At 36.8% G+C, this 26,901-nt stretch overlaps 1 protein-coding gene across 2 annotated transcripts in view; it reads right to left on the reverse strand.

Annotated features, from left to right (window-relative positions):
• LOC150105644 (cation-dependent mannose-6-phosphate receptor-like) overlaps positions 1 to 26,901 on the reverse strand; it is a 179,358-nt gene that overhangs the window by 105,849 nt on the left and 46,608 nt on the right. For both annotated transcript variants that reach the window (XM_090394969.1, XM_090394968.1), the window contains exon 2: positions 18,746 to 18,851. In XM_090394969.1, coding sequence (XP_090251095.1) covers positions 18,746 to 18,851 — 106 coding nt within the window. The remainder of the gene's footprint in view (positions 1 to 18,745; positions 18,852 to 26,901) is intronic.

The raw sequence follows: 26,901 nt of genomic DNA on the forward strand, positions 1-26,901 counted from the left end.
CCCTTCCTGCACTGGTCTTAAAAATATCATCAGTATCAATCTTGTAAAAGCCTTTTAATAATTTATATGCTTCTATCATATCCCCTCTCCTAGGTCTATCAGCTAGTTTTTGGAGCCCACAGATCTTCAATCTATCCTCGTAGGGAACATCCCACAGACCTGCAACAATCTTTGTAACTCGCCTCTGAATTCTCTCCACCATTTCTTCATCACCAAGAAATCCAGGAGACCAGAACTGTGCACAATAGTCCAAATGCGGTCTTATTAATGCCTTATAAAGTGGAACAATAACTTCCTTATCCCTACTTTTATTTATTTATTCGTTTATTTTAAAACTTATCCCTACTTGTTAGTGCGTTCTTCAACAACCATGTAATGTGATGTGATGTTTTGGCAATCTTTGCAATATGCCTTTTAAACTTAAGTTCTCTATCCACAATAACTCCCAAGTCCCTTGCCTCGTCAACTTCTTGCAGTTCAGTTCCTTTAATATAGTAAACAGCATATGATCTCATCCTCCCGAGGTGCATCACCTTACGCTTAGCCACATTAAACTGACAGCCATTTATCTTAGTCCATACCGTCAGCCTATTTAAGTCATCCTGCAAGATATCTACATCATCTGAATTGACTATCGCTCTTCCTAATTTTCCATCATCAGCAAACAAGTGGATATTTCCTTTCAAAGTATTTCCAATATCACTGATGTACAAATTAAACAACAGAGGACCAAGCACTGAGTCTTGAGGTACACCACTAATCACTTGCCTTCTCCTGGACTCAGCTCCTCCGTAAACCACTCTTTGGTATCTATGCACCAGCCATCCTCTAATCCAAATCACCAGCTTCAGATCCATACCCATTTGCTCTCATTTGTGCAACAGATTTCCGTGTGGAATCTTGTCAAATGCCTTTGCAAAGTCCAGCAATATCACTGAGTAAGGATTTCCTTTATCCAACTCTAATGTTACTTCATTATAGAAAGTAAGCAAATTACTGAGGCAAGACCTACCTTTCACAAAACCATGCTGGCCCTTATAAAGTATCATATTGCTGTCCACCCAGTCCTGAATTCTAATTTTTACCAATTTCTCAAAAACCTTAACCACCACTCCAAATATATTGATTGGTCTACAATTTGCAACCTCAGTCTTGGAGCCTCCCTTGTGCATTGGAATTATTTTCCTCTCTTTCCACTCTATTGGCACTTTACCAGAACTGAGGCTTAAATTAAACAGCCTGGTTAGAGGAGGTGCTAATTCTCTTGCACATTCTCGTAACAAATGGGCCGATATGCCATCTAACCCAATGGTAGTGTTAGCATTAAATATGCAATGCTATTCTATTGATCTACTACCCGGTAAATTTAAATAATATTTTTTTAAGAAACGAGTTAAAAGAACGGTATAAACATAAAATTTGAAAAATCTCACTTATAATTTTGTTTATTTTTATTGTGTAGAATTACGAAATGTATAGAAGTTATATTGAAATTTCCCGTGGAAAAAATGAGTCAGCTAGTTAATAAATATTTTCGTTTATATCATAATGACAATATTAATTTTTGGTCGTGAAGGTTATGCAATGTAGAGCCAAAGCATAAATGAATTATTTGTGGATGGCACATTTTTACTCCCCCCCCTCCTCTTTTTGCTCAAAATTTTGTAATTTTGGCTAGAGAGGATAAAGATCCTGTTTAATATTGTTTACTATCTAATAAGACTCTTGAAACATACACAAAATTATTTTATGATACATGAAATGTGGCCATTACTTGATCCTGAAAATATAAATGTTGATTATGAAATTGCCATTCATCAAGCTTTATAGTATTTCCGCAAGCTAACATAAATGATTGCTTTTTTTCATTTCGTACAAAATCTTCGTAAGCATTTAGCTTCATGCAAACTTTTAACCAGGTGCAATTCTAATGCGCAATTCGCTTTAAATTCAAAAATGATCATAGAACATTATTTACGCTATTTTTGAACTTGAGAATCATTTATCCAATGAATTTGAACCAATTTTAGAATGGTTCACGAATACATACATAGGTCGTCTATTATTATTAGACACCTCCAGGGAGTCCAAAGACTCATCGAGGAAGGACACCTGCTCTACAACTCTGTCTCCGCTACTCAATCCACCAACTGACCGCAATACACCAACGCCATCTACTGCCGACCGCCACCACTAGTATTTCTAAAGACAATCACAAACATCCATGCCAAGGCAGGATTTGAACCCACAGCCTTTTGGCTGGGAAGCAGATACCCTAACCACTCGGCCATCTGGTCTAAGGAATAATAGAACCAGGGCTTCACCGATTTTTTCCTCAAACGTTTGGTCTGTGTACCAAAGAACAACAAACGGCGATAGGACAAATAATTTTGAGAAAGCCTGTTATCGAAAATTGCAACTGAGTTTTGGCAGCAGCAAAAGTCACCCAAATGTATGGATTTTTATAAATGGACTACAAAAAAATTAAAAAAAAACATATGTTGATTATGAAAGAGCAGTAGCAGGTTTTCAACATCAGCATAAACGTAGACGTTACGATGAAGCTGACCAAAGAATTTTGAAAAAAAAAGTTATTAATTACAATAGGGAAAATATAATAGAATATTTACGCGGTGTTGCATATAACTATAGTATGAATTGATAAATTTAAAATAAAAATTTTGTTTTGAATTTCATATACTTTTTTTTTGTTTGAATGTATATATATGTAACATGTGTAAATATGTTTGTTAATTACAAAATAATATTAATAAATGAATTAAAAAACTACATTTTTTCTTTATTTTAATATTGTGGAATCAATACCTTTTCATTTTTAAATCATTTTCGGACCACTCTTTTTAACCATCTCTTTCTTAAATGATACTACAGATTTTTATATATAATTCTTCGAAAAACGAATTCTTCAAAAGTAAGTTTTTCGAATGATCAGTTCTTCGAAAAAATAAATTTTTTTAATTCATCGAAAATTAGAACATCGGAGGCAAATTCACGCAGGTAAGCTTAGGTCATTAGTCTGGATTATTTTTATTTATTTTTTTTTCAATTATGTGGAACTAACTCATACCTCATAAGTCTTAACCATATTTATATTTATATATATTTTACCAATATTTACGAAAAAATAAAAAATCCGCCAAATCGTATCCCTGCTAAGCGTGCAAAAATTTGCAAGTTTCTGTTGCCCACTTCACTATCGCCCAGTTGTCGCATATCCTAGATAATTGCTTCTCTCCTCAAATTGCTGTGCTACTTAAACCTGTAAACATGTTCATTTTCTCATGGAAGTATTTTGCCTTTATTCTATTTAGTCAACCTGGCACTCGAATTTCCCTTCCTAGATGTTGCTAATATAGTCAACCTGGCACTCGAATTTTCTTTTCTAGATGCTGCTAATACCATTCTCACACGACTTCATCAACAATCTGTATTCTTGTTTTGCAGTGACTTCCACTTACTCAACGTATTACAAGATTTTGTGCGGATATAAAAAAAAAAAAAACTTTTATTTCCTGCTAAAATTACTGCACCATCAACATCAGAGAAACGGGCACTACCGCCTCGATCTTATATGTATATATAGAAAGTTTTTTACCTTGGGTGTAATATACGTTAAAGATAACAAGAAATTTTATACTTGGATTTTAATCCTTTTCCCAAGTAAGCAAAACAAAGTTTTGTGAGTGAAATATATTCACATCTGAGCTACTTGCATATAGAGGCTAATGACTTCATATCACTTGCCTTAGCATGTATCCCATAATGCAAAGCACCCCCCCCCCCCTTTCAGGCGTGTATAATGCAATGCATAATGGGAAGGGCCACTACCCAGACCGGTTTCCACCTTTATTGAGGTCTCTTCAGTGGGAGCCAGAACTGGGAGAGATACCAAGGGTGAAGCACAGGCGTAGCTAGAGGGGGGGGGGGGTCTCCAGGCGGCACTTTGAACATTTTTGAACTTTTCCAGTTAATTCTAAAATAGTCTCGAGAACTCAGTTCCAACTATTGTAATACTACAGCGAATTTTCCTCACAACTGCTGTAAGTGTTACTAGTTGTGAGAGGAGTTTTTCTAAATAAAACTGATTAAGAATTACCCACATTACTATGAAATAGACTTCGACAATGTCATCGACGATTTTGCTAACAGTAAAGCAAGAAAAATAACATTTTAGAATGTTGAAATTAAAGTTTTACTTCAAAAATAAACAGTGTTCTAATTTATTTCCCTATACGTCATTTTGACTTTTTGTAGTATTTTTGGTGTGTGTTGAGAGGGGTGGCAAACTCAGGGACCGCCCCGCGAGGCAAAAGCTCTAGCTATACCACTGGGTTGAAGTAATGCAGAAGTCATATATATCTCATATACAAGTAAACAAAAGCTGCTTGACTTTCTTAATAAAAATCTTTCTACATCTTTCTCTCACCCAGAGATTTTTATTAAGAAGTTCAAGCACCTTTTGTCTACTTGCATATGAGATATATATGACTTCTGCATTACTTCAACCTTGGTATCTCTCTCTCTCCCCCCTAGGTCTGGCTCCCACTGAAGAGACCTCAATAAAGGTGGAAACCGGTCTGGGTAATGGCCCTTCCCATTATGCATTGCATTATACATGCCTGAACGGGGGGGGGGGGGGATGGGGTGCTTTGTATTATGGGATACATGCTAAGGCAAGTGATACGAAGTCACTAGCCTCTATATAAAAGTAGCTCAGATGTGAATATATTTCACGCGCAAAACTCTGTTTTGCTTACTTGGGAACAGGATTAAAAACCAAGTATAAAATTTCTTGGTATCTTTAACACACACACACACACACACACACACACGCAAGAAGTAATTTTGATAGAAAACACAGGTTTTTAATTAAAAATTGTAATTTCTTATTGATTCATCAAGTATACAGTATAGGGTTATGCATGGAATAGCATATCGGGTAAATTGCCTCCACAGCTTTGCTGTCACATAGGCACTTTTGTCGAAATTTTCCATGCCCGTTTTGCATAAATGTGGCTGAATTTCGTTGATACAGCGCTCAATTTTCTCCTTCAAGGGGTGGGTGGTCGTGGGCTTGTTGACATAAACCTTAGACTTCAAAAAACCCCAAAGAAAAAAGTCCAACGGCGTTAAGTCACATGATCTGGGCGGCTAATTCTGATCACATTTCCGACTTAACAATAAAACAGTCGTTTTATTGTTAAGTCGGAAACATTTATTATACAATTTCTTGGCTTGTGACAATTTTCACTGTTCTTTTAAAAAGCGCATTAATTCCACATTTGTCATCCCTGCCCTTCCCGCCCAAAATATGATAGATCATATGGATTCATTCGAATGCCAATATCCCGGAGCAATCTGCGGTCATTTAGGCTGAACAGGAGGGGAGAATGATACTTTTATTTTCCTAGAGTGGTTATGATTAACTTAATGCACCCATCTGACATGCTTTTAAGTAACGTACCTAAAATCAGCAAATTTTGAAGTATAATTTCCCCCCCATTGGTTGCAATATATGAGATTATACAAATTAAGATATTTTAGAGACGAAATGCATATCAATAGCAGCACAGTTTGGTTAGTGACGCTCTTCTCAAATTCGTAGCTACGCATCTTCTTTCAGTGTCACAATTTTCATAAAATATCATGTCACTGGAGCTCTTCTGACACCGGCCTATATATTCCTATACCCCTACGATTCATTGACCATACTTTATCTTTAAAATTATCCCATATTTTTTTTTATTATTTTCTCCTTTAACTCTCTAGAAGCTAACAAAGGAGTTAAGTGAAATTTTCATAGCAGAGTGAACACCATTATATGCTTGCTGTATTTTTTTTTTTTTTAATTATGGCCATTTTGAGTTAAATTGAACTTTAACATTTGAAATGCATTTTTAAAAAAAAAATACATTAATTAATAATTATTTTGGGGATACAAAAAAATGATGATTGTTTAGTTTGGATGGATGTGGAGTTATTATTCTCCATTTGATTGAAAGGAAGTATGTTAATAAACAGTTGAGGAAAACAATGGCTTTCCATTAAAAATAGACTTGTGTATTTATATCCAAGTGAAACTACCATTTTTGTTTATAGTTTACTATTTTATTTGTGGTAGTGGTGGAGGTGGGCGGTAGATGGCGTTGATGGAGATGATTCGTAGTAGATGTTCGGTGTAGTAGTTGAGACAGTTGTAGGTGTCCTCCCGCGATGAGTCTTCGACTCCTTGGAGGTGTCACGAATAATAATAATAATAGTTTGTTCTGATAAATATTTCTCCTTCCTCGTAACACCTAACAGCTATCTTATTTTGTTTGCTTGTGAGAAAGCCATTATTCCGCAAATGTTTACTACTTTTTTTCTTATTTTAAATTGATATAACCAAGTAGTTTCAGTGATTTTAATTTAACAATAATGCGAAAAGCTAACTTGCACAAGCCATTCTGAACAACTAGAAATGAGGTCTCATCAGTTCAGACGTGAATATATTTCCCATGCAAAACATTGTTTTGCTTCCTTGGGAAAAGGATTTAAACCAACTATAAAATTTCTTGGTATCTTTAATGTATAATAAATATACATTAAAGATTAAAAATAAATAAAAAATATACTTGGATGTATAATAAATCCAAGGTGAAAAACTTCCATCTTTCTCTCATCCAGAGATTTTTATTAATAAGATCAAGCACCTTTTGACTACTTGTATATGAGATATACATGACTTCTGCATTACTTCAACCTTTGTATATATCTCTCTCCCCGGTCTGGCTCCCACTGATGAATCCTCAATAAAGGTCAAAACCAATCTGGCAAGACATTACTGTCTACAAGGGTGAAGCAAAATGCTTTTATAATCCCTGCTATCTGATAAGGTTACTGTGTGGGGAAAAGTTTATGAGCTAAGTGCTCTGCCCGAGTGGGTGCGAGTTAAAGATCTTCGTTAGGAAGTAGGATGACCTTAGGCAAAGGAGCGACAGTAGTGTCCGGCGCCTGTGTGCAAAACTTTAGTTGGCACCCCTATCCTCCCCGCCTCCAATAAAAAAAAATCACTTTAAAAAAACGGTTTTTTTTTTTTAAGTATATCCTCCTCTTTGGCGCCTTTACTATCCTGGCGCTTGTGTGCATCGCACACATTGCACATGTGGCCGGCGCACCCCTGGCCTTAGGTCTCCTATATTTGGAGAAATCTATTTCGTCATAATTTGCTGCTTGTTGTTATAGTTCATTTGGATGTGAAGACGATGCTGAGAAGAACTTTACTGCTGAAGATTGCAGGAAAGGGTAGATGTAGGAGTTGTTTGTATCCCGGTGGAGTTGGACATTTCTGATGTACCATGGCGCGTTTAAGATCATGCGGAGGTATTTGTTTTGCACACTCTATAGTTTGAGGATATTTGTACTTGAGGTGTGGCTCCAGGCTGGGGACGCATAAGTAATAATGGGTCGAATCAACTGATAAAGTAGTAGTTTGATTTTGGTATCCAGCTTGCTATTTCTATTGATAAGAGGGTAAAGCTGTGCAATAATTTTTGATGCCTTTGTACATGAGGCTTTTGTGTGTGGAATGAAGGTTAGTTTTCTGTTCAGCAGTACACCGAGATATTTGGCTTCTGCTTTCCAGGGAATCTTGGTATTAAATAGGATGTCGTCGTCTTTGGGAGATGTTGAGTTTTTCGTGAAAAGCATGCCAATACTCTTTTGAGGGTTTACTTGCCGTCTCCAATTTGCAAACCCAGTGCTCTCCTTTCAGCAGGTTTTCTTGCAGTTTCTTGGTTACAAGATGCGGTTTAATAGATCTGGCTAGTATAGCTGTGTCGTCAGCATAGAGGGCGATGATAGATGATGTTGGATTGTGCGGAATGTCCGCCATGTAAATCAAGAAAAGTATCGGTGCAAGTAGGGGCCCTTGAGGCACTCCTGCCAAGATTCATTGCTGGGTAGATAATATACCATTTAGTTTGACTTGCATTTGTCTGCCACTAAGAAATGATTTTATAAGGTGTACTAGATCCAGTGGAATGCCGGCTGAAATCAACTTGTATAGTACTCCAGTACTATGCAAGTCAAACTAGATGGTATATTATCTACCCAGCAACAAATCTTGGCAGGAGTACCTCAAGGGCCCCTACTTGCACCGATACTTTTCTTGATTTACATGTGCCATAGTTTGCCAAATGCCTTTTCTAAGTCAAGGAAGACTGCTCCGGTGTATTGCTGCCAATTGTAACTTGTGGTAATGAACTCAATTAGTCTGTGAAATTGTTGAGTAGTGCTGTGAAACTGGCAAAAACCAAACTGTTCTGTAGGAAGGATGTTTAACTTTTTTACTGAAAGTTGAATTCTGGAAAGGATAGCTTTTTTCTGATATCTATTTTGCCCAAATTAGATATCAGACTTATGGGACGATAACTTTGAGACTGCTGGGGATCCTTGCCAGGCTTATAAATTGGAACCACGTCTACCAACTTCCATGCAGAGGGAAAGTACTTGAACCTGAGCATAGCATTTATTATTGTTGTAATATGTACAATGGCCTTTTGGAGTAGCAGTTTAATAACTTTGTTGGATATGCCATCAGGCCCTGGAGCTTTTTTATTCTTTAGGCTCTTTATAATCTCATAAATTTCAGCTGGAGAAGTAGGTGTGAGTTGGCTGGTGCAGGTGATCAGAGTTTTAACACGTGTCTGACGTGGTGGTGAACTTTGTAAATATAATTGAAATTTAGATTATCGTATGAAGGGCTGCACTGTTTTTCTAAATTTTTAACTATAGTTTCGGGTTTTTCTGCATCTGTGTAAACAATGTCCAGATCAGATTTGAGAGGGGGAAAGAGATTTATTTTTGTTTTTGATATTTCTCAGCAGCTTCCAGATGGTTTGATCACCTGGTGATATGGAGGCTAATTTATCTTCCCATATTTTGTTTATGTGGGCTTTAAGGTGCATCTCTCACTGCACTGTTCATCCTATTAAGAAACGTTTTGTCTTGAGGGCCCTGGTGTTATGGTATCTTTATCTTGCTTTATTTTTTTCCCCTAATTAAGTTCATTATATCATCTGGTAGTCGTTTGGCTTAGAAACAGGTTGAATTTGAGGTGACAGATGCTAAGGCTGCGTTGATTTGATGCGCAAGCTTATTGACTGAAGATTCAATTTCTTCCTTGGAATTAATAAGAGGAATGGGGTCAATGTAGTTTGGAAGTGCTTTGTATAATTTTTCCCAAGGAATGAAGGTGTGAGGCGAAGAGGGCAGTCCCTTGTGATAACCCAGTTGGAGCAAGATAGGGTTGTGGTCTGAAGATAATTCGTTTATTGATTCCAGGTTGTACTGCAATTTGATATTTTGGAGGACGACTATATCTAGAACGTCAGAGGAGCCAGATGGGCTGAAATTAGTTGGTACTGAAGGACCAACCACAGCTATACCATTGGGACTTGAGTAGTTAAAGAGTATGCAGTCATTTTTGTTGGTAGATTTACTGCTCTAGGCAGGATGTTCTGCATTGAAGTCTCCCACAATGATAAGCGATCCTTTTACTCCTAGGATGGCGTCCAGATCTGAGGTCAACAATGTTTTTGATGGAGGATTGTAAGCAGCAAAAATTTTTTGGTTTCCGACGGAGTTTGTGACGACATTAATACCTGTGATTTCGAGGTTGGTGGTTGCAGGGTTGGCTACTGAATGATGGTTTATATGGTTTTTGATAAGGATGGCTGTGCCTCCACTTCTATACTCAAGTCTGTCATTTCTGTAAAACTGATACCCTCTAACTTCGAGGTTGTCAATAGGCCTCAGGTGAGTTTCATTGATTAGTAATATATCTGGGATATATCTATTATTGAATTCCTGAATTTCCAACACTTTGTTTTTTAAACCGTTGGCATTCCAAGCGATAATCCTGAGCGAACCTGGAGTGATTTTTTTCTCTATGCATCAGAGAGTGCAGATAATACGGATTGAGTTTGCTGTAAAAATCTTTTTGTAATGTAATGATGGATTTGAGTTGCTGAAATCCTGCAGCATGTTTGCAAGAGAAGAGGTGATAATAGCTGATATATTTCAGTGTGGATTAGCCAGGGTCTGGTTTTGAGCTGTCTACTTGGGGCAGGCCACATCAGCATATGTTCTCATTTGATGTTGAAAATTCGATTTTTAGGGGGCTCAGTTAATGGTGGGCGAGCACCTGTTACCATGTTCTCACTCTTGGAGGACTGAGGACTTGAATTTCAGGAGCTCCTTCACTAGATGACGAGATAGGTTGACTATCTGGGTCCTTCCATCTGTTTTTGGGGTGATGAATACACCCTCTATAATTAGTGGGATGAGGACTGCTGCAATTAGCGCACTTAGCCAGGATGGATTTTGGCTTGGTGCTGGTGTTTGTGGGGTGATTCTTGCCATATTTTAAGCATCTGTACTGAGCTTTTGCACAGCTTCTGGGCATGGCCAAATTTTTGGCATCTGTGACACTGCCCAGAAGATGCTCTCTTTCTCAATGGTTCAGGGGTGACTTTAAGTCCACAGATTGACTTCAAATTGTAAATGTCTTTATAAATATTGTGTATCTCAACTAGAACTAGAGGAATGGGGGTCTTGTTTGATCTGAACATTCTGCTGACCTTTATGGGAGGTAGATCCTGTAAATTGAGGTCAGTGACTATTTCATCTTGGTCAATGTCCTCAGAAACTCCTCGGAGCACCACTTTCAGATTTTTTTCAGAGGCAAGTGAAAATGTGTGATATTGTGTTCCTCTTGCGTCCAGCTCCTTTGTAAGATTTCTATAATCAGCCACCATGGCGAGCTGAATTTTTATGCCCTCATCTACATTTTTAGCCGATCTATAACTTATTTGTAAGTTTGCCATGGTGGTTCTTAGTGTTGTCAATCTGCTTTTCCCTTAGGATAATCGGTGGCACCTTTTCATTGGGGGAGGCAGAGGGGTCTGAAATGGGAGCGTTTTCGTCCATACCAACATCATTTGTTGGTTCAGCAGCGAGAGTTTTTCACTTCTTATGAGCGTGGGTCTCTCCTTCATCAGAAGGATTAGAGGCAGAGACAACTAGATTGAGTTTTTCCTCCATTTTAGGAGAGTCTTGATTTTCCTCATCATCAACTTCAGGTAAAGAATATAAGTTTAAGTAGTCAGGCCATTCTCGTTCAAATTTTTTGAGAAGCTTTTTAACAAAAGTGAGTGTTAGCCCTTTGTGGAGTGACTCGATAATGATGTCGAGGTCGATCATGCTAGTAGGCCATTTCAGCTTGAACTTCTTTTGAAGTTTATTAATGAGTAGAAGAGCTGGCTCTTCATCGAGCAAATCAGTGATGGCATCTAGGTCAGGCATGCTCATATCGATTTAATTGCGTATGAGCACAAGTAGAAATCCTGCAGGTCTAGAGACCTGCTAGCAGAAATTCTGTAGAAAATCCCAAAGCCGCAGAGGACTGCCAGCAATACCAAGCGTTGGTTAAATATGCAAAGCAATAGCAATTAAATTGCATCAAAAATCAAAAGTCAAAGTCTTACCTTGTGCTACACTATCAGTGATCAGATGAGTCTTTTCATCTTCAATCAAATCACTAATTTACAACACCAATCACTCTGATAATCCTGAAGAAAACATCGTAATTACTACCAATCACTATCAGATCCAATCAATGCAAGATCGTATTCAATCTAATCAAAACCAGTCTGGGTAGTGGCCCTTCCCATTATGCACATCCAAAAGGAGCGTGCTTTGCATTATGGGATACATACGAAGGCAGGTGATATGAAGTCATTAACCTCTATATACAAGTAGTAGCTCAGACATAAATATATTTCACTAGCAAAATTGTTTTGCTTCCTTAGGAAAAGGATTAAAACCAAGTATAAAATTTCTTGTTATCTTTAACATATATATAGAATGACAAAACTGGCAGAAGCAGCTAGGCTCCAGAGTAGCCTAATAAAAGTAGAAAAAGAAATGTCTAAACAAAACAAATAAGTCGAAACAATCACTACCATCAGCCTTCATAGACAATCAAGGAAACAGGCACAGAGAGGTAAAATGGAAAAAATAATAAAATTGTTTTATGAGAACCTTTACTCATTTAAATAAGTAGTCCAGCTCCAGTATTAGATGAACACTTAGAAATACCATCGGTCCTACCTGAAAAAGTAAAAATGGCTATCACCTTGAATTGATGGTATAAAATCTGATGAATTAAAACAAGTACTCTTTAAAGCTTCTAGCAGAAAGATTTATTCAATATATACAATTAAGGAAAGCACCTACAATGGAAACCATCAAAGACAAGTAATAAAGACGACATCAGTAATTACAGACCCATTTGTCTATTATCAAATACATATAAAATATTCACCAGAGTCATCATAAACAGAATATAAACCTCCATCAACAAAAATAGCTGCAAAGAACAGGCTGGTTTCAAAAAAAGACTTTGACAATAGACCACATTCAAACTATTGCTCAACTAACAGAAAGATGCAGAGAATACCAGATGCCACTATGATTTCTTTTTAAAGATTTTAAAAAGGCATTTGACACCAGCTCATAAAAGATATTTACAAAGAAGGCACAACAAATATCACTCTTTTCAATCATCCAATTAAAATTAACTTAAGTAGAGGAGTACGTCAGGGCAATGTTTTATCACCTAATCTCTTCACATCTACTCTTGACAGCATCATTCGAAAAACTGACATGAAAGGTGGAATAAACATTGATGATGAAAGGTTAAATTCTATTATTCACCGACGATGTCATATTAATATCTCACCTCCCCAAACTCTTAGAATCAATGCTGAATGACATAAGCCAAAACTGCCAAAAATTTGGATTGGCAATACATCATGGACAAAACAGATGGATGAAAAATGAATATAGTAAAGATTATACAATCACTCTAGAATCTTAGACCTTTGAAAAAGGTGAAGATTATATCTCCGTCAGACAGTCCATAAAAATGAATAACAACATATCAAATGAAATAGCAAGGAGAAAAAGAGCTGCTTAGATGGCCTTCAACAAAATAAAATCAACAATTACCAACCAAAACATAGATATAGAAATAAGAGCCCAACTTTTCAATAGTCACATCCTACCAACATTAACTTATGGCAGTGAAACATGGAACATAACTTAAAAAGAAGAACAAAGTGTGATAACAACTCAATGTGCAATAGAAAGAACAATGTGCAATATAAATAAAATAGACTACATAAGATACACAGAAATCAGGAAGAAGTCTGGACTCAAAGATGTAATAAAAGCAATCTAAGACAGCAGAAGCAGATGAGCAGGACATTTCGCCAGAATGAGAGACAACAGATGGACAGTCAGACAATCACTTGGGTGGATTTGATTTTGGGAGAAAGTTATATGTGAAACTATAGGCAGGTGATTGTGACAAACACAGGAGGCAGATTGCAGCAATCTCATGGAATGAAGAATTTTATGGGAAGGAAATCAATGCCATTTGATCTCTACTCAGGAATTATCTGACAGAGGCAATGACAGTGTATTCTAAAGTCAGGAGATTAAATAAGATAGATGATTGAAGAAGTAAAGCATGTAATCTGGAAGAAAAAGGCATTGCAGAGACAGCACATGATGAGTGGAGATAATCAGTTACATGAGGAGTACAAAGAGCAAGCAAGGAAGGTGACTCAGTAAGGGTAACAAAAGTGTGGTATGAGCAGCAGTTAGCAAGTGACGCTAAAGAAATCCTAGGGAGTTTTTTTGATATGTGGCCAGTAGAAGGAAGAATGATTATGAGAGAATGATTTGGTGAGCGATAATGGGAGAATGATAAACACAGATATAGTAGAGGTGTTAAATGAACAGTTCATTAAAGTATTCCATCCTTGTGATTATAACAAAATGCAGAACTTGAGAGAGCAGTGAGAATGGAAGAACCATTGATGCTGTCTGAGCAGGAGGTATATGAGGAATTGAGTAAACTTGGTGTCAACAAGGCCATGGGACAATGATATATCACTGCATGTCTTGAGGAAATGTTCTATGGAGTTAAGAGCTTTAACTTACATTTTTCAGATTAGCCAAGTTCCAAAGGAGTGGAAAGATGGCAAAACTGTTCTGCTTCATAAAGGAGGGGGGGGGGATATAAGACTAACACTTCGAATTATAGGCCAATCAGCTTGTCTGAAGTTGTGGTCAATGTGTTGGAGAAGCTAGTGAGGACAAGGATTCAGAAGTGGGTTGACAGCAGCAGAATTCTCTTTAATCAACAGCATAGGTTTGCTATAAGAAGCTCATAGTTAAGATCTGCTCATGTTTTAGCATTCTGCTTACTTATTATAACAAGGTGATGAGTATACTGAACAAGGGGGGGATGCATATACAGTGGTATATTTAGACTTTGTAAAGACTTTCAAAAGATTGCCACATGGCAAACTAGTAGTTTAATTGGAAAAGATCACATTGGACTGGAGATCAAGTCTGATATGTATCACCAGGTTGTGTATGGGGGAGTGATATCCCAGAAGAGAAAAGTCACTAGTGGTGTGCCCAAGAGATCTGTTTTTGGGCCCATTGTTGTTTAATTTGTATGTAAATGACATTGGAAAGGGCTTAAATGGTGATACAAAGTTAAGATGCGAAGCTGGGGAGAGTTATGAGAAGTAGACCGGATGTTGTAGCTTTGCAAGAGGACCTAAATAGACTGTCTTAATGGGTGAGTGTGTGGGGATGTCAGTTTAATGTTACAAAGTGTAAGATGTTAAAATTTGGGAAGCAAAGATGGATGCAAAGTATAAGATTGGTGGGAATATTTCGGAGGAGGTAAAGAAGGTGAAGGATTTGGGAGTTGTGTGGTGAACATAGACTTGAAATTTCGTGGACATTTTGCTAAAATTGTGAGGATGACACAGCTGATTATGGGAATGATGCAGAAAACACTGACATGTAGAAGTAAGGATGTTTTGATTCCATTCTACAAGGCTTTGATCAGGACACATATGGATTACAGTGTATAGATTTGGTTGCCAGGTTTTCAAAAGGATGATAAGATGTTGCAGAGGGTCTAGAGAGACGATTGACTGTTGGTTTCTGGTCTCTGAAATGTGGAATATGAGGACAGATTGTAAGAATGCAAATTACAGAGCCTAGTGGATAGAAAGAAGAGAGATATGATCAAGACATATAAGTTGGTAAAGGGTAATGACCAGATTAGCATGAATGAGATTTTTCATTCATGGAGTGAGCAAGGGGATGAGGAGTAGATTTTTTGCATAGAGAGTGGTGGGTGAGTAAAATGCATTGTCTGAGAGTGTGGTGAGAGCAGGGACAGTCAATGCATTTAAGTTGAGGTACAATGAGCAGTGTATGTGAGAGTGGGATCTCCCACAATGAGTCTCTTGATAATAATAAAGTTTAGGCACAACTGAAATGCCAAAGGACATAAGACTGAAAATAAGCCTGAAGAATGTTCCATATTAAAGGAAACTTGGACAAAATTATGGTTCAAGTCACCAAAAAGAGAAAACTGACATCTGCTCTTTTTAAAAGGAGAGCTGGTTAAGGTGAGGGAAGGATGAGGGAGATATTCTGGTAAATATATGGACAATTTGTGTTAAGTCATTGCTCACAGAAAAATACCTTGGCATTCTTCCAGCTTAATCAACATAATCAAAAAGGGATAGCAAGTTTGTACTGTGGGCACTGAAGTCTGCATGAAAGATTACCTCACTGTTTTGGTATTTATTTTGGCAAAGGAAAATCAAGGTGTAGAAACAATCACAGGTAAGAACAGTTATCAGAACTTGGAAAGTAACAAAGTGTTGATGTTAATTTGTGACCTTTTTGATTAAGTTTTTATTTATGAAAAATTTCCTGGGATCTGCAAAAATATTATTTCATTAGGTAGTCTTAGACGGCTGGAAAAGGAAGAGTTAAACAGTAGGAATATGCAGTGGAAGGTGCAAGAACTTGTAAACATGTCACTCATACAGAGCAAACTCGGTGTCTTGTCCATGTATGGTCTCAACAGTGCTACTGCATACTACCATATTCAGACATTCTCTATGCTCCTTCTGACAGAGTAATCAACAGCAAGATTAGCTAGATGTCAAAAAAGTATTGTGATATGTTACAGTCAGACATCTAGCAGGCAGTCTGCAAGTCTGCTTTATTGTGTCCACTCCACCAATGGAGAGAACTTGGGCAACAGCAGGTTTTTTTTGTTTTTTTTTAATAATCTCATACATAATAGGTTGTTCAACCTATAGTATATCAGTAATACTATGAAGATTAGCAGACACTTGAGGAAAATGGGAAAAAAAATTACCTTGTTTGACTTGCACCAAAGAATAGTTGTAAGTCAACAGCACATTAGAAATGTATGGGTTGGCTAAGAGATTTCTTTAAAATTTTATTTTGCTTAAGCCAGCAAAGGTTGGTCGATTGGTAGAGCCTCTGCTACTAATGGCTCACGCAAAAAAGTTAAGCAAGTTTGAGCACAGTTACTGGTTGGAAGGGGATTCAATCATTCAATGCTGTTGGCACAATCTCCCTCGATGAGTCTTTGGACTCCCTGGAGGTGTCACATAATAATAATAATAAAGACACATGACATCAGAATATATAAATATATATTTGTGCAGACAATAAAAATGAGACAAGTAATGCACATATACAAATATCAGATAAAAAAAGTCACAAAAATTTTAAGTCAAGTTCAGATAGCCAATCAAGAGCTGAAGGATCGGCCTCAAAAAAATCTCTCAGGTCACCAAGGTAGGCTCTTATGCTGCAGTCCTCCGCAATGTGCTGGATGGTTTGGTTTATGGCCACACAGTCACATTGGGGTGTAGGTAATCTTCTCCACTTGTGTAAGCTGTCTGTGCAGATACCATGTCCTGTGCGTATCCTATTTGGGCTTTTCCATAGATGATATGGAAGCTCAATCCCTTTTGGTTGGGAAGGATATACTTGTTTAAGTATATCCTTCCCAACTTGTTTAAGTATATCTGGTGACGATTTTTCTTTTAAAGTTTCTAGCCATTTCGAATTAACATTGAAATTGCTATTTACTAGTTGTTCAGCCAGTATTAGTGGAGGCCGTTGGGATTTGAGGCAATTCATATTTCCATATGGGAAGTCTTCATGTATTGGCAACAGGGGATTGCTGTTTATTTTTTTTTGTACTCTTTCTAGAGCATCTTGTCTGTGCTGGTTCAGTGGTGCAATATTGCTCAAAGTTGGAAGCCAGTAGAGGGGAGTGGATTTGACACAACCTGTTATTGTCCTCATCGCTGCATTTATTTGCATGTCGATTTTCTTGATATGAGGACTGTTTAGCCATACTGGTGAACAATATTCTGCTGCAGAGTAGACTAGGGCCAATGTGAAGTACTGCAGTGTAATAGCAGAAGAACCCCATGTAGAACCACACAGTTTTCGTATGATGTTATTACAGGTTCTGATCTTTAAAGAGAGATTCTCCTGATGTGTTTTGAAAGATAGTGTTCTATCCAAGGTAACACCTGGATATTTAGGGAAATCTTGGTGCTGCAGCATTGTGTTGTTAAAGGACCTGAAGTTTCCTATTTGCTAATTTGGTGTTTAGGGGAAAGGAGCTAACCTTGGTCTTATTGAGGTTTGGTGTTAGTCTCCATTTATGAAAGTATTCCCCAATAGTTCTAAGGTCCTTTGTGAGAATATCTTCAGTTACTTCGATCCTCTTGTGTTGGGTGGCAAGGGCTATATCATCAGCAAAAGCAAATTTTTTGACCTAGTTGTAGATCAGATGTATATAAGTTGAATAAGATTGGTGCTAATACTGAGCCCTGTAGGAGCCCATTGTTCAGCTTTCTCAGTTTTGCTCATTTTGTTTCCCAGTACCACATGAAAGAACCTGTCAGAAAGCATGTTGCCAATAAGTCGTATGATGGATTGGCATGGTATGACTTGTATCAGCTTGTATAGCAATCCCTCTTTCCATACCGTGTTGTAAGCAGTAGTAAGTTTCAACAAACACAACAGAAGTTTACAAACATCTCTGAAAGTCTGCTTCGATATGGGTAATAAGGCTTAGTGCTTGGTCAGTACAACTACATTGAATCCCAAAGCCTGCTTGCTCGACAGAGAAAACTTCAGATATTTTTGACCCAATTCTGTTAAGGAGGAGTCTCTTGAGGAGCTTATAACAGCAACTGAGGAAAGCAATTGGGCGACACCTCTCTGCTTGATCTTGATGACTGATGAGACCTCAATAAAGATTGAAGCCAGTCTGGGTAGTGACTTATCTCCCTTAATGTAAAACAACATACATCTCCTAGGGGATGAGTTTTACATTAGGGCAAATACTAAGAATAGCGATCCAGCTTTATCCACCTTTACAACGAGTTGCCTGGTACTGTACCACCCAGGTGTTTTGTTCATGCTTGGACTCGCCGAACTTTTATAGTTTGCTGCATTCAGCATGAAACTCTTTGATTTCTATCTTAGAGTTTTCTTATTCGCTTTGAAATAATGCAAAATTAAATATCCCCTTAATTTAAATAATTTACAATTACCGAAGTGAAGCCTTTTTGGCTCTTTATTTCATTAATGCAAATCATATTTTCAGTGGTGATACCATTCAAGAAAACTTTGGCCAGTTTGGAATAAAAGCAATTTCATAATAACTGTCTTATGTCTAAGCAAATATATGTTGCAACACCACCACATACTTTGTATTTAATAAAAATGAACTCACTGCTACTCCACTCGAACAGTCTCCATCCTCTTCAAAATCAAAACATGGATTATAGGAATATAAAGATGAATCCTTTGTAGTGTCTTCTGCTTCCCTATAAGACCACCTAGACCAAAAGTTATTACATATGATCTTGTATTGCTTAGGAAAATCTACATACGTGAAAATATTAAATCTGAAGTTATAAAAATAACTGAGAGAATTAGAAGGAAGAGGATAAGTGATATATCTTAGAGATATAAAAAAAAATTATTTGAAATGTAGAAATAATTTTTAACAAAAGCTTATTTAATCGATTCATTAAACAGAGCTTCAATTCAAATGATATCAGTATAAACAATTTATTTAAGTAGCACTGCACAATTAACAATTTTACACAGATGATTTGATTAATTTAGAATTATAAAAATATATGTTATGTAGACACTTATCACACAATAATACATTCTAAAGTTATATATATTATTATGTGATACCTCCATGGACTAAGAATTAAATCAGTTATATAGAATACTGCATATATTCTATATATACACCAAAAACAAAAATAGAACAGATAGATTCGTCTATACTGAAGCATTTTAAATGACAACTTTAAGCATAAAGCAAAAACAATACTTTTCTATTCACGGGTACAGCAGAAGTGGTTGACAGAATAGCCATCAGACAGTGCATGTGATTAATGGCTAATGCATTAGGGAAATTCTTGGTCAGCTGGTGCATAATCTTGCTGCTGGCTACTTTGCCAGCTATAAGAGAAAAGTTTAAAACTACATACAATGAAGGCTGATATTCTCCTCTTGCAGTCAAGTGCATCCAAAAAAATTCATCACCTAACTTGCCATGCACCCTCCACCAAGCTTATTTCCATTTTCAAGCTACAATACCACATTGACTCTTTATAAATGAAACCAAAATTTCTACATTTTCACCACTCATGTAGTCTTCCCTCCACAACTTCATCCTTCATGATTCTTTCCACCTTGTCTGCTCTGCCAGATTACATGATACAGGATACTTTCTGATTATTATTTTTTTTTGTCATAAACTTCCTTACTTCATCTGTGCATTTCACATACTAAAAGCAAATCATTCTTCTTAGTGACTTTAATGGCTATAAAAGTTTCTCAATTTCTACTGATAATGCAAGAGATGGCAAAGCACATCTGCCATTCAGCAATTATATCACCATAGCACATATATGCATAAGCAATTATTCTTATTATTATTATTTGTCACCTCCAGGAAATCCAAAGACTCATAGAGGGAGGGCACCTACTCTACACCTCGGTTTCCACCACTAACAATCCACCAACTGACCGCAACTACACCAATGCCATCTACCGCCTACCACTAGTATTTCCACAGACATCCATGACAATCATAAACATCCATGCCCACACGGGGATTCAAACCAGCAACCTTTTGGCTGGAGAGTGGATACGCTAACCATGCTGGCAATAACTTTCTGAATAATCATAAATTTTCCTGACATCCTTCCCTCTCCCCTCCTGCCCCTTACTAACAGCCATTATGATGTTATCTCTCTCTCTCATATGTAAAAAGATACGATGCATTAGGGACAAAAATCTGCAGCAAGTGCAAATTTTTGCCAGCCTGAACTAACCTATGGCAAAGTGGTTAGCATATCTGTTGTTCTCCAATCAACAGGCTGCAGATGTAATCCTGCCATAGGCATTAATGTTTGTTAAAAGAAATATCAAAATGGAGGAAAGCTCCATTTTGATAATTTTTTTGCCTACGTAACATAGGCATCGTGAATACAAAGATCATAGAATGGCAATTAAACAAAAAATGCCACCTGAGCAGCAGGTAAGGAAACTAAATAAGGTCAATAATTTCCCTAAGATACTTAAAAAAAAAAATATATAATATATATATATATATATATATATCAGTGGCGTCGTATGCACATTTCGGTTGGGTGTGCTGTCGTGTGGGTTATGCAACCAGCGATACAAGTTTCACATCAATTTGACATATGTATGGCCATGCGTCAGTAGAAAATTTTCCAGGTGGGAGGGGCAAAATTTGGAGACAAATAATTACATTAATAATTTTTAGAATTATTGATTAATTAAATAATTACATCAATAAATGACTTTTAGCTTTTTTTTTTATTTGATGTAATTATTTGTCGATGTAAACTATAAATACATTACTCTCTTTCTTTTAAGGTTACACGGTGATCAGCATTCATATTTAGGAATTCAGGGACACAAAACACACATGTTGAAATGATTATTTTACTAATTATTAATAAAATAACACTTGACATTTTGACCCCTGTATTGAGGTCATCATCAGAAGAATACATGCTCTTACCCTCTATACTGGTAAATTAAATCTATGCTGCTAATTAATCTGTTTCTTAGCCTGACCTCTAGTGATAATTAAATAAATAAATAAATAAATAAATAAATAAATAAATAAATAACGCCTTCGTGGCGCAATCGGTTAGCACGTTCGGCTGTTAACCGAAAGGTTGGTGGTTCAAGCCCAGCCGGGAGCAGTTTAGGTTTTAATTTTAGCGCCCCGTAGCGCAACTGAAAGAACGATGGTACATTGCGCCCTTCGATTGGAATAGGTCCGAGTTCGATTCTCGTCGTCACGGGAGGAATCTTTATGTGGACTTTTTCAATCGAAGGCGAGTTAGCCAATTCATACGAAGGTAGCAGGGTTTTTTCTCCCGGAAACTCGGGTTTTTCATCCCGCAAACAGACAAATCGGCCCTTCAGAACACACGCAATTTACAAACAAAAAATACTAGTTGTGGTGGTGGGTGGTAGATGGCGTTGATGGAGATGATTGGTAGTAGAGGTTCGGTGTAGTGGTTGAGACAGTTGTAGAGTAGGTATCCTCCCGCGATGAGTCTTCAGACTCCTTGGAGGTGTAACGAATAATAATAATAATAATAATAAATAAATAAAAACTACACTAAACTCTGCTAAAGTCCTCATGTACTAAGATTCTTCTGGATTTTACAGTTCAGACTGTTACACTATGATTTTCTTCAGTTGCTATTGAATATTTTGAAAAAAAAAAGAAAAAAAAAACACTTCACCAAGTTGTCTTCTTGTAGTGGGATTTTTTTTTTTTTTTTTTGCTTGTTCTGGTTGTTATACAGGTTGCAAATGGGTCCTCCACATTCTTGGAATGGTTAGGCCATCATTTTTGTTCAGATTTGGATTGTGTTTGAGCATTTCACATGCTTCTTTAAATTTCCTCTCGAACCAGGTTTTGGTGCAGTGTAGGGACATGATATTTTTCCAATCAATTTTGTGGTATGTTTGGAGTGCATGGTCAGAAAGGCCGGTTTTTCCAAAATGGAGGTATTTAATGTGTCATTTATGTTTGTCTTTCCTAATTGGGATGGTTCACCCTATTTCCCCTATGTATGGTAGGTTACATGTGCATTGTATTTTGTATACCCCTGGATGGGCGAGGTGTGGAAGAGGATCTTTGGAAGAACTGAGTAGGTGTCTTAATTTTGTCGGGGGTTTAAAGGTGGTTTTGATGTTGTATTTGTGTAGTGTTCTGTCCATTCTTTTGGAAATGCCTCTAATGCCGAATTCCCCCCCCCCCGGTGCATGCCCATGACCATGTGATTTCATTTTTTTCGATGTATGAAAGTTTTGAGAGGGTATAAAACATCAGTGCTCATCTTAACTGTCCAATGCAATTAACTGCAGGATAACTTTGAATACTTCTGCATAGAGTGGGGGGAACAATTTGTTTTAGGATTTATTAGAAAACAACAATGAAGGAGAATGCTATATTTGGTTGGTATATTTGAAATACTCAAAGATGAAAATATGTGAACCATCATTTATAAAACATGTAAGAACAGGAAATGAAAAGAAAGAATAAGATGTGAGTAGAAACATTTTCATTAAGGGTACAAGAATTATTAATAATTATCATTTGTGATATGCGTGTCCTATAAGTTGCTGGGTAGAGCGAATAGCGTGATCCTATAAAGTCTAAACATGAATAAGTGGATTTATGATGGCATAATTTAAAAAAAAAAAAAAACTTATGAAAAGAGAGAGAGTATTGCAGGAATAAATATGGTTTGATAAAGCAGCAAATCATCTCGTAAAATTTGTTGCACGTTATGCGTATTTCTCTAGTTTGTGTGTATTTTGCTCCGTTTTCCAAGAATTTTATTTTGTTTACTGAAACTCAGTATACATAACATCCAATTATTATTATTATTAGTTTTTTTTATTATTATTTAAAAAAATTTTTTTTTTAGTATCAGCGGTTCTCCTGTCTTATCAATCTCACATATGCTGGTATTTTGTTGTACATCAACAACATCTTATAATACACAGAATGTTCATTTTTATTCAAGAATAGATATTTTTCACTGTCTGTTGTTTCTTTTTGAAGACTAGAATAAAACTGTCTCTATATACCATTAAAAAACTTTGCAACCTCAACAGATGCTATACTGCACATACAAAAGAAAAAAACCGTTAGCTTTATTCTCCTAACATCCACTTTCAAATTTTCAGTTCCAGAAAAATGTATAAGAGCAGTTTGTAATACAGCCTTCGTATACAGGAAGCGCCCAACTTATCACGAGTGACAACATTCAGTTGGATTGGTTGACACAATAACCAATCACAGACTAAGTGCTGGGTGAACTCAAAATGTTAGCTCACCTAGCCATGCCTTCTCAGCGGTTTAAAAATACTAGAAAGCTAAGAATTTGACCCACTGCATCCTCTTTACATCTTTTCAAAGGGCTCTCAAAGGTATATGCATTTTGAAAGCACACCCGGGCTATTAAGGCGAATGTGACTCAATGTTTACACGTCGAAAAGTGCCTTCTTCATGAAGCACTAATGCTTTATTACTCTCATGAAGAGGACAATGAAGCATTAGTATATTGTCTCTTTCTTTTAAGGTTACACGGTGATCAGCATTCATATTTATGAATTTAGGGACACAAAACACACGTGTTGAAAAAATTATTTTACTGATTAATAATAAAATAATAACTTGATATTTCGACCCCTGTATTGAGGTCATCATCAGAAGGATCCATGTGTATAAGAACCAAGCTACATGCTGCTGCACTCTATACAGGTAAATTACATCTACGTGGTTAACTAATCTTTTTTCTTAGCCTGCCCTCCAGTGATAAAAAAAAAATTACCAATAAAAACTACAATAAACTCTGCTCAAGTCCTCACGTACTAGGATTCTTCTGGAATTATACAGTTCATATTGTTATATTACGATTATCTTCTGGATTTGTACAGTAGAGGTTGCAATTGAATGTTCAGGAGAAAAAAAAAACACTTCACCAAGACTTCTTGTATTGAGATTTTTACGAAGTACCAAGTCCCTACACCGCACCAAAACCTGGTGCGGTGTAGGTGCATGGTACCTTTCCAATCAATTCTGTGGTATGTTTGGAGTGTGTGGTCAGAAAGGCCGGTTTTTCCAAAATTGAGGTATTTTATGTGTCGTTTTGTGTTTATCCTTCCTGATTGGGATGGTGCCCTGTTTCCCCTATGTATGGTATGTTACATGTGCAAATGTACATTGCACATGTAACATACCATATACTGTATAATTCCAGAAGAATCCTAGTACGTGAGGACTTTAGCAGAGTTTATTGTAGTTTTTATTGGCATTTTTTTTATCGCTAGGGGGCAGGCTAAGAAAAAAGATTAGTTAACCATGTAGATGTAATTTACCTGTATAGAGTGCAACAGCATGTAGCTAGCTTGGTTCTTATACACATGTATCCTTCTGATGATGATGACCTCAAAACAGGGGTCGAAACATCAAGTTATTATTTTATTATTAATCAGTAAAATAATTTTTTCAACATGTTTTGTGTCCCTAAATTCATAAATATGAATTAGTATATTGTGTTCAATTTTAAGTCTGCAAACAATAATATCGGTGATACTGATATTTCATGGATGAGCACCACACACCTGGAATATTTGCCCCTGACACACACACACACACACACACACACACACACACGTCTGTCCCCCTCAACAAAGGGGGACAGACATATGCCATCAGATGTTTGTTTAAGTTTGAAAATGAAGTAAGGTTTCATACGTTTCTTTATCAAGACATTCTATGAGGAAGCGACTTTGATGAAGGACTAGTCTTGTTCATAAAAACTATGTTTAGTGTCAATAGAGCATTCTCCACAAGTCCAGTTTAACTCATGGTATTTAACAAGACTTATGTTCTTCTAGACCAGTGGTTTCCCCCAACCTTTTTCCACTTGTGTACCCCTTTTAAACCCATTTCTATAAATTGTGCTTTGGAACAGTCTCCCCCCCCCCACACACATCTTAATGTTATGCACACTTACTTATACTCAGTCAATAACTGAACTGATCAAACAGTCTGGCTATGGATGTATTCATATTTTTGGAGAAGTTCTAGAAATGACGGAAATGGAAGTCAGTGGAAGGTTCGTTATCACAAAGGTCATTTCATATTGTAACATGCGTTACTCTGGAAAGGAGGATGGGTGACAAAAGTGACGCATGAACTGTGCATAATGATTGGTAGAAGAGTGGTTTGGGGGAGGGTCATAGTCATGCCCTCAATCATCATTTGCTAATGTGAGCTAGTTTTGAAGTGTCTCCATTAGCAGTGATTCAAACTTAACATTTATTGTTCCATAACTAACTGTTTTGTATTTTGTTTACTTTACTTGTTTTTCTGCCATTACTGATTATTTTTCGTGTACCCCCTTGAATGGCCCAGCACATATCCCCAGGGGTATGCATACCACCGGTTGAGAACCAACGTTCTACACAAATAAAAGTAGATCTTCCTGTTTGTCTAATCCACAAGAGCAAAGAATTTGATATATGCCTGGATAACTGATAGATAGAAGCTTATCCTGAGGAGAAGCGAGAAAGGTGGAAATTTTTTTTTTTTTTTTGACTGGGCTAAAACAAAAATATTCAGTGGTTTTAAAACTTTTGCTATGCGTTCACTAATGTCATTCACATAAGGGATAGGAATGTAATGCAGAGATACAATCACTGTTAAAAGTTTTTTTTTTTATGAAAGAATCCTTAAAACCATTAGATAAGAAGGTGGAATTAATGTGTCATAATTCTTTCTGTAAAAGTTCATCTGAAAAACATATCTGATGGGCACAATGTACTAAAGTCTTAATAGTTCCAGACTTTTTACTAGGATGGTGAAGAGATTCAGCATGGATATAACTACCTGTATGAGTCTTCCTAAAGACTGGAAAATGTAGGCTAGCATCTGGTAAGATGAAGAATTAGAAGACCTAAAAAGGCCAATTGTTTATTTCTTCTTTTTTCTAAGGTGAAATGAATCTTGGGGTAAAGTGCATTTAAATTTTAAAGAAACTACTCTAACTCAGAAGAAGAGACATTCCAAATTACAAAAATATCATATTTTATCTCTGATCTATACACAAAAGGCCACAAGACCTATAGCACATCAGTGTGATGTTTGGGCATGAGGGCAATTTTATTTCTTCTTTTTTTCTAAGGTGAAATGGATCCTGGAATAAAGTGCATTTAAATTGTAAAGAAACTACTGTAACTCAGAAGACGAGCCATTCCAAATTACAAAAATATCATATTTTATCTGATCTACACACAAAAGGACACAAGACCTATAGTACATCAGTGTCATGCGTGAGCATGAGGAATCTGTTCATATTTTGTTTGAACAGCTGAAGTTGTAATCTTTGGAAAAGGCAGAGTGGGTGGGGGGAGACTGTTCCAAAGCACAGAAATAGATGGAATGAAAGAGGAGGTAGTAAAGTTGGTTCACTGAACACCTGTGAGAGAGAGAGGTTGAAGTGGGTTTGTGCGAGAGAGAGAGAGAAAAGGATCATTAATTAGCCTGACTGCCCTGTTCTGAATAGAATCAAGAAATCTTAGAGATGATTTTGGTGCACCACCCCAAATATGGGATCAGTATTCCATGGCAGTGTGGATTTGTATAGTTAGCAGCTGTGAAGATGTGAAATAGTTTCTTGTGTGAAAAAGTACACCAAGTTTTTTGGTGACTACAGAAACTATAGTTGAAATGTGGTTGTGCCAGGATATATTGGAGGTGCAAGTCAGTCCAAGAAGAAAAATCTGATCATGTTT

Source organism: Typopeltis vanoorti, chromosome 6, assembly GCF_054136105.1.
Source record: "Typopeltis vanoorti isolate ZY-2024b chromosome 6, IOZ_Tvanoo_1.0, whole genome shotgun sequence".
NCBI classification, from domain to species: Eukaryota; Metazoa; Arthropoda; class Arachnida; order Uropygi; family Thelyphonidae; genus Typopeltis; species Typopeltis vanoorti.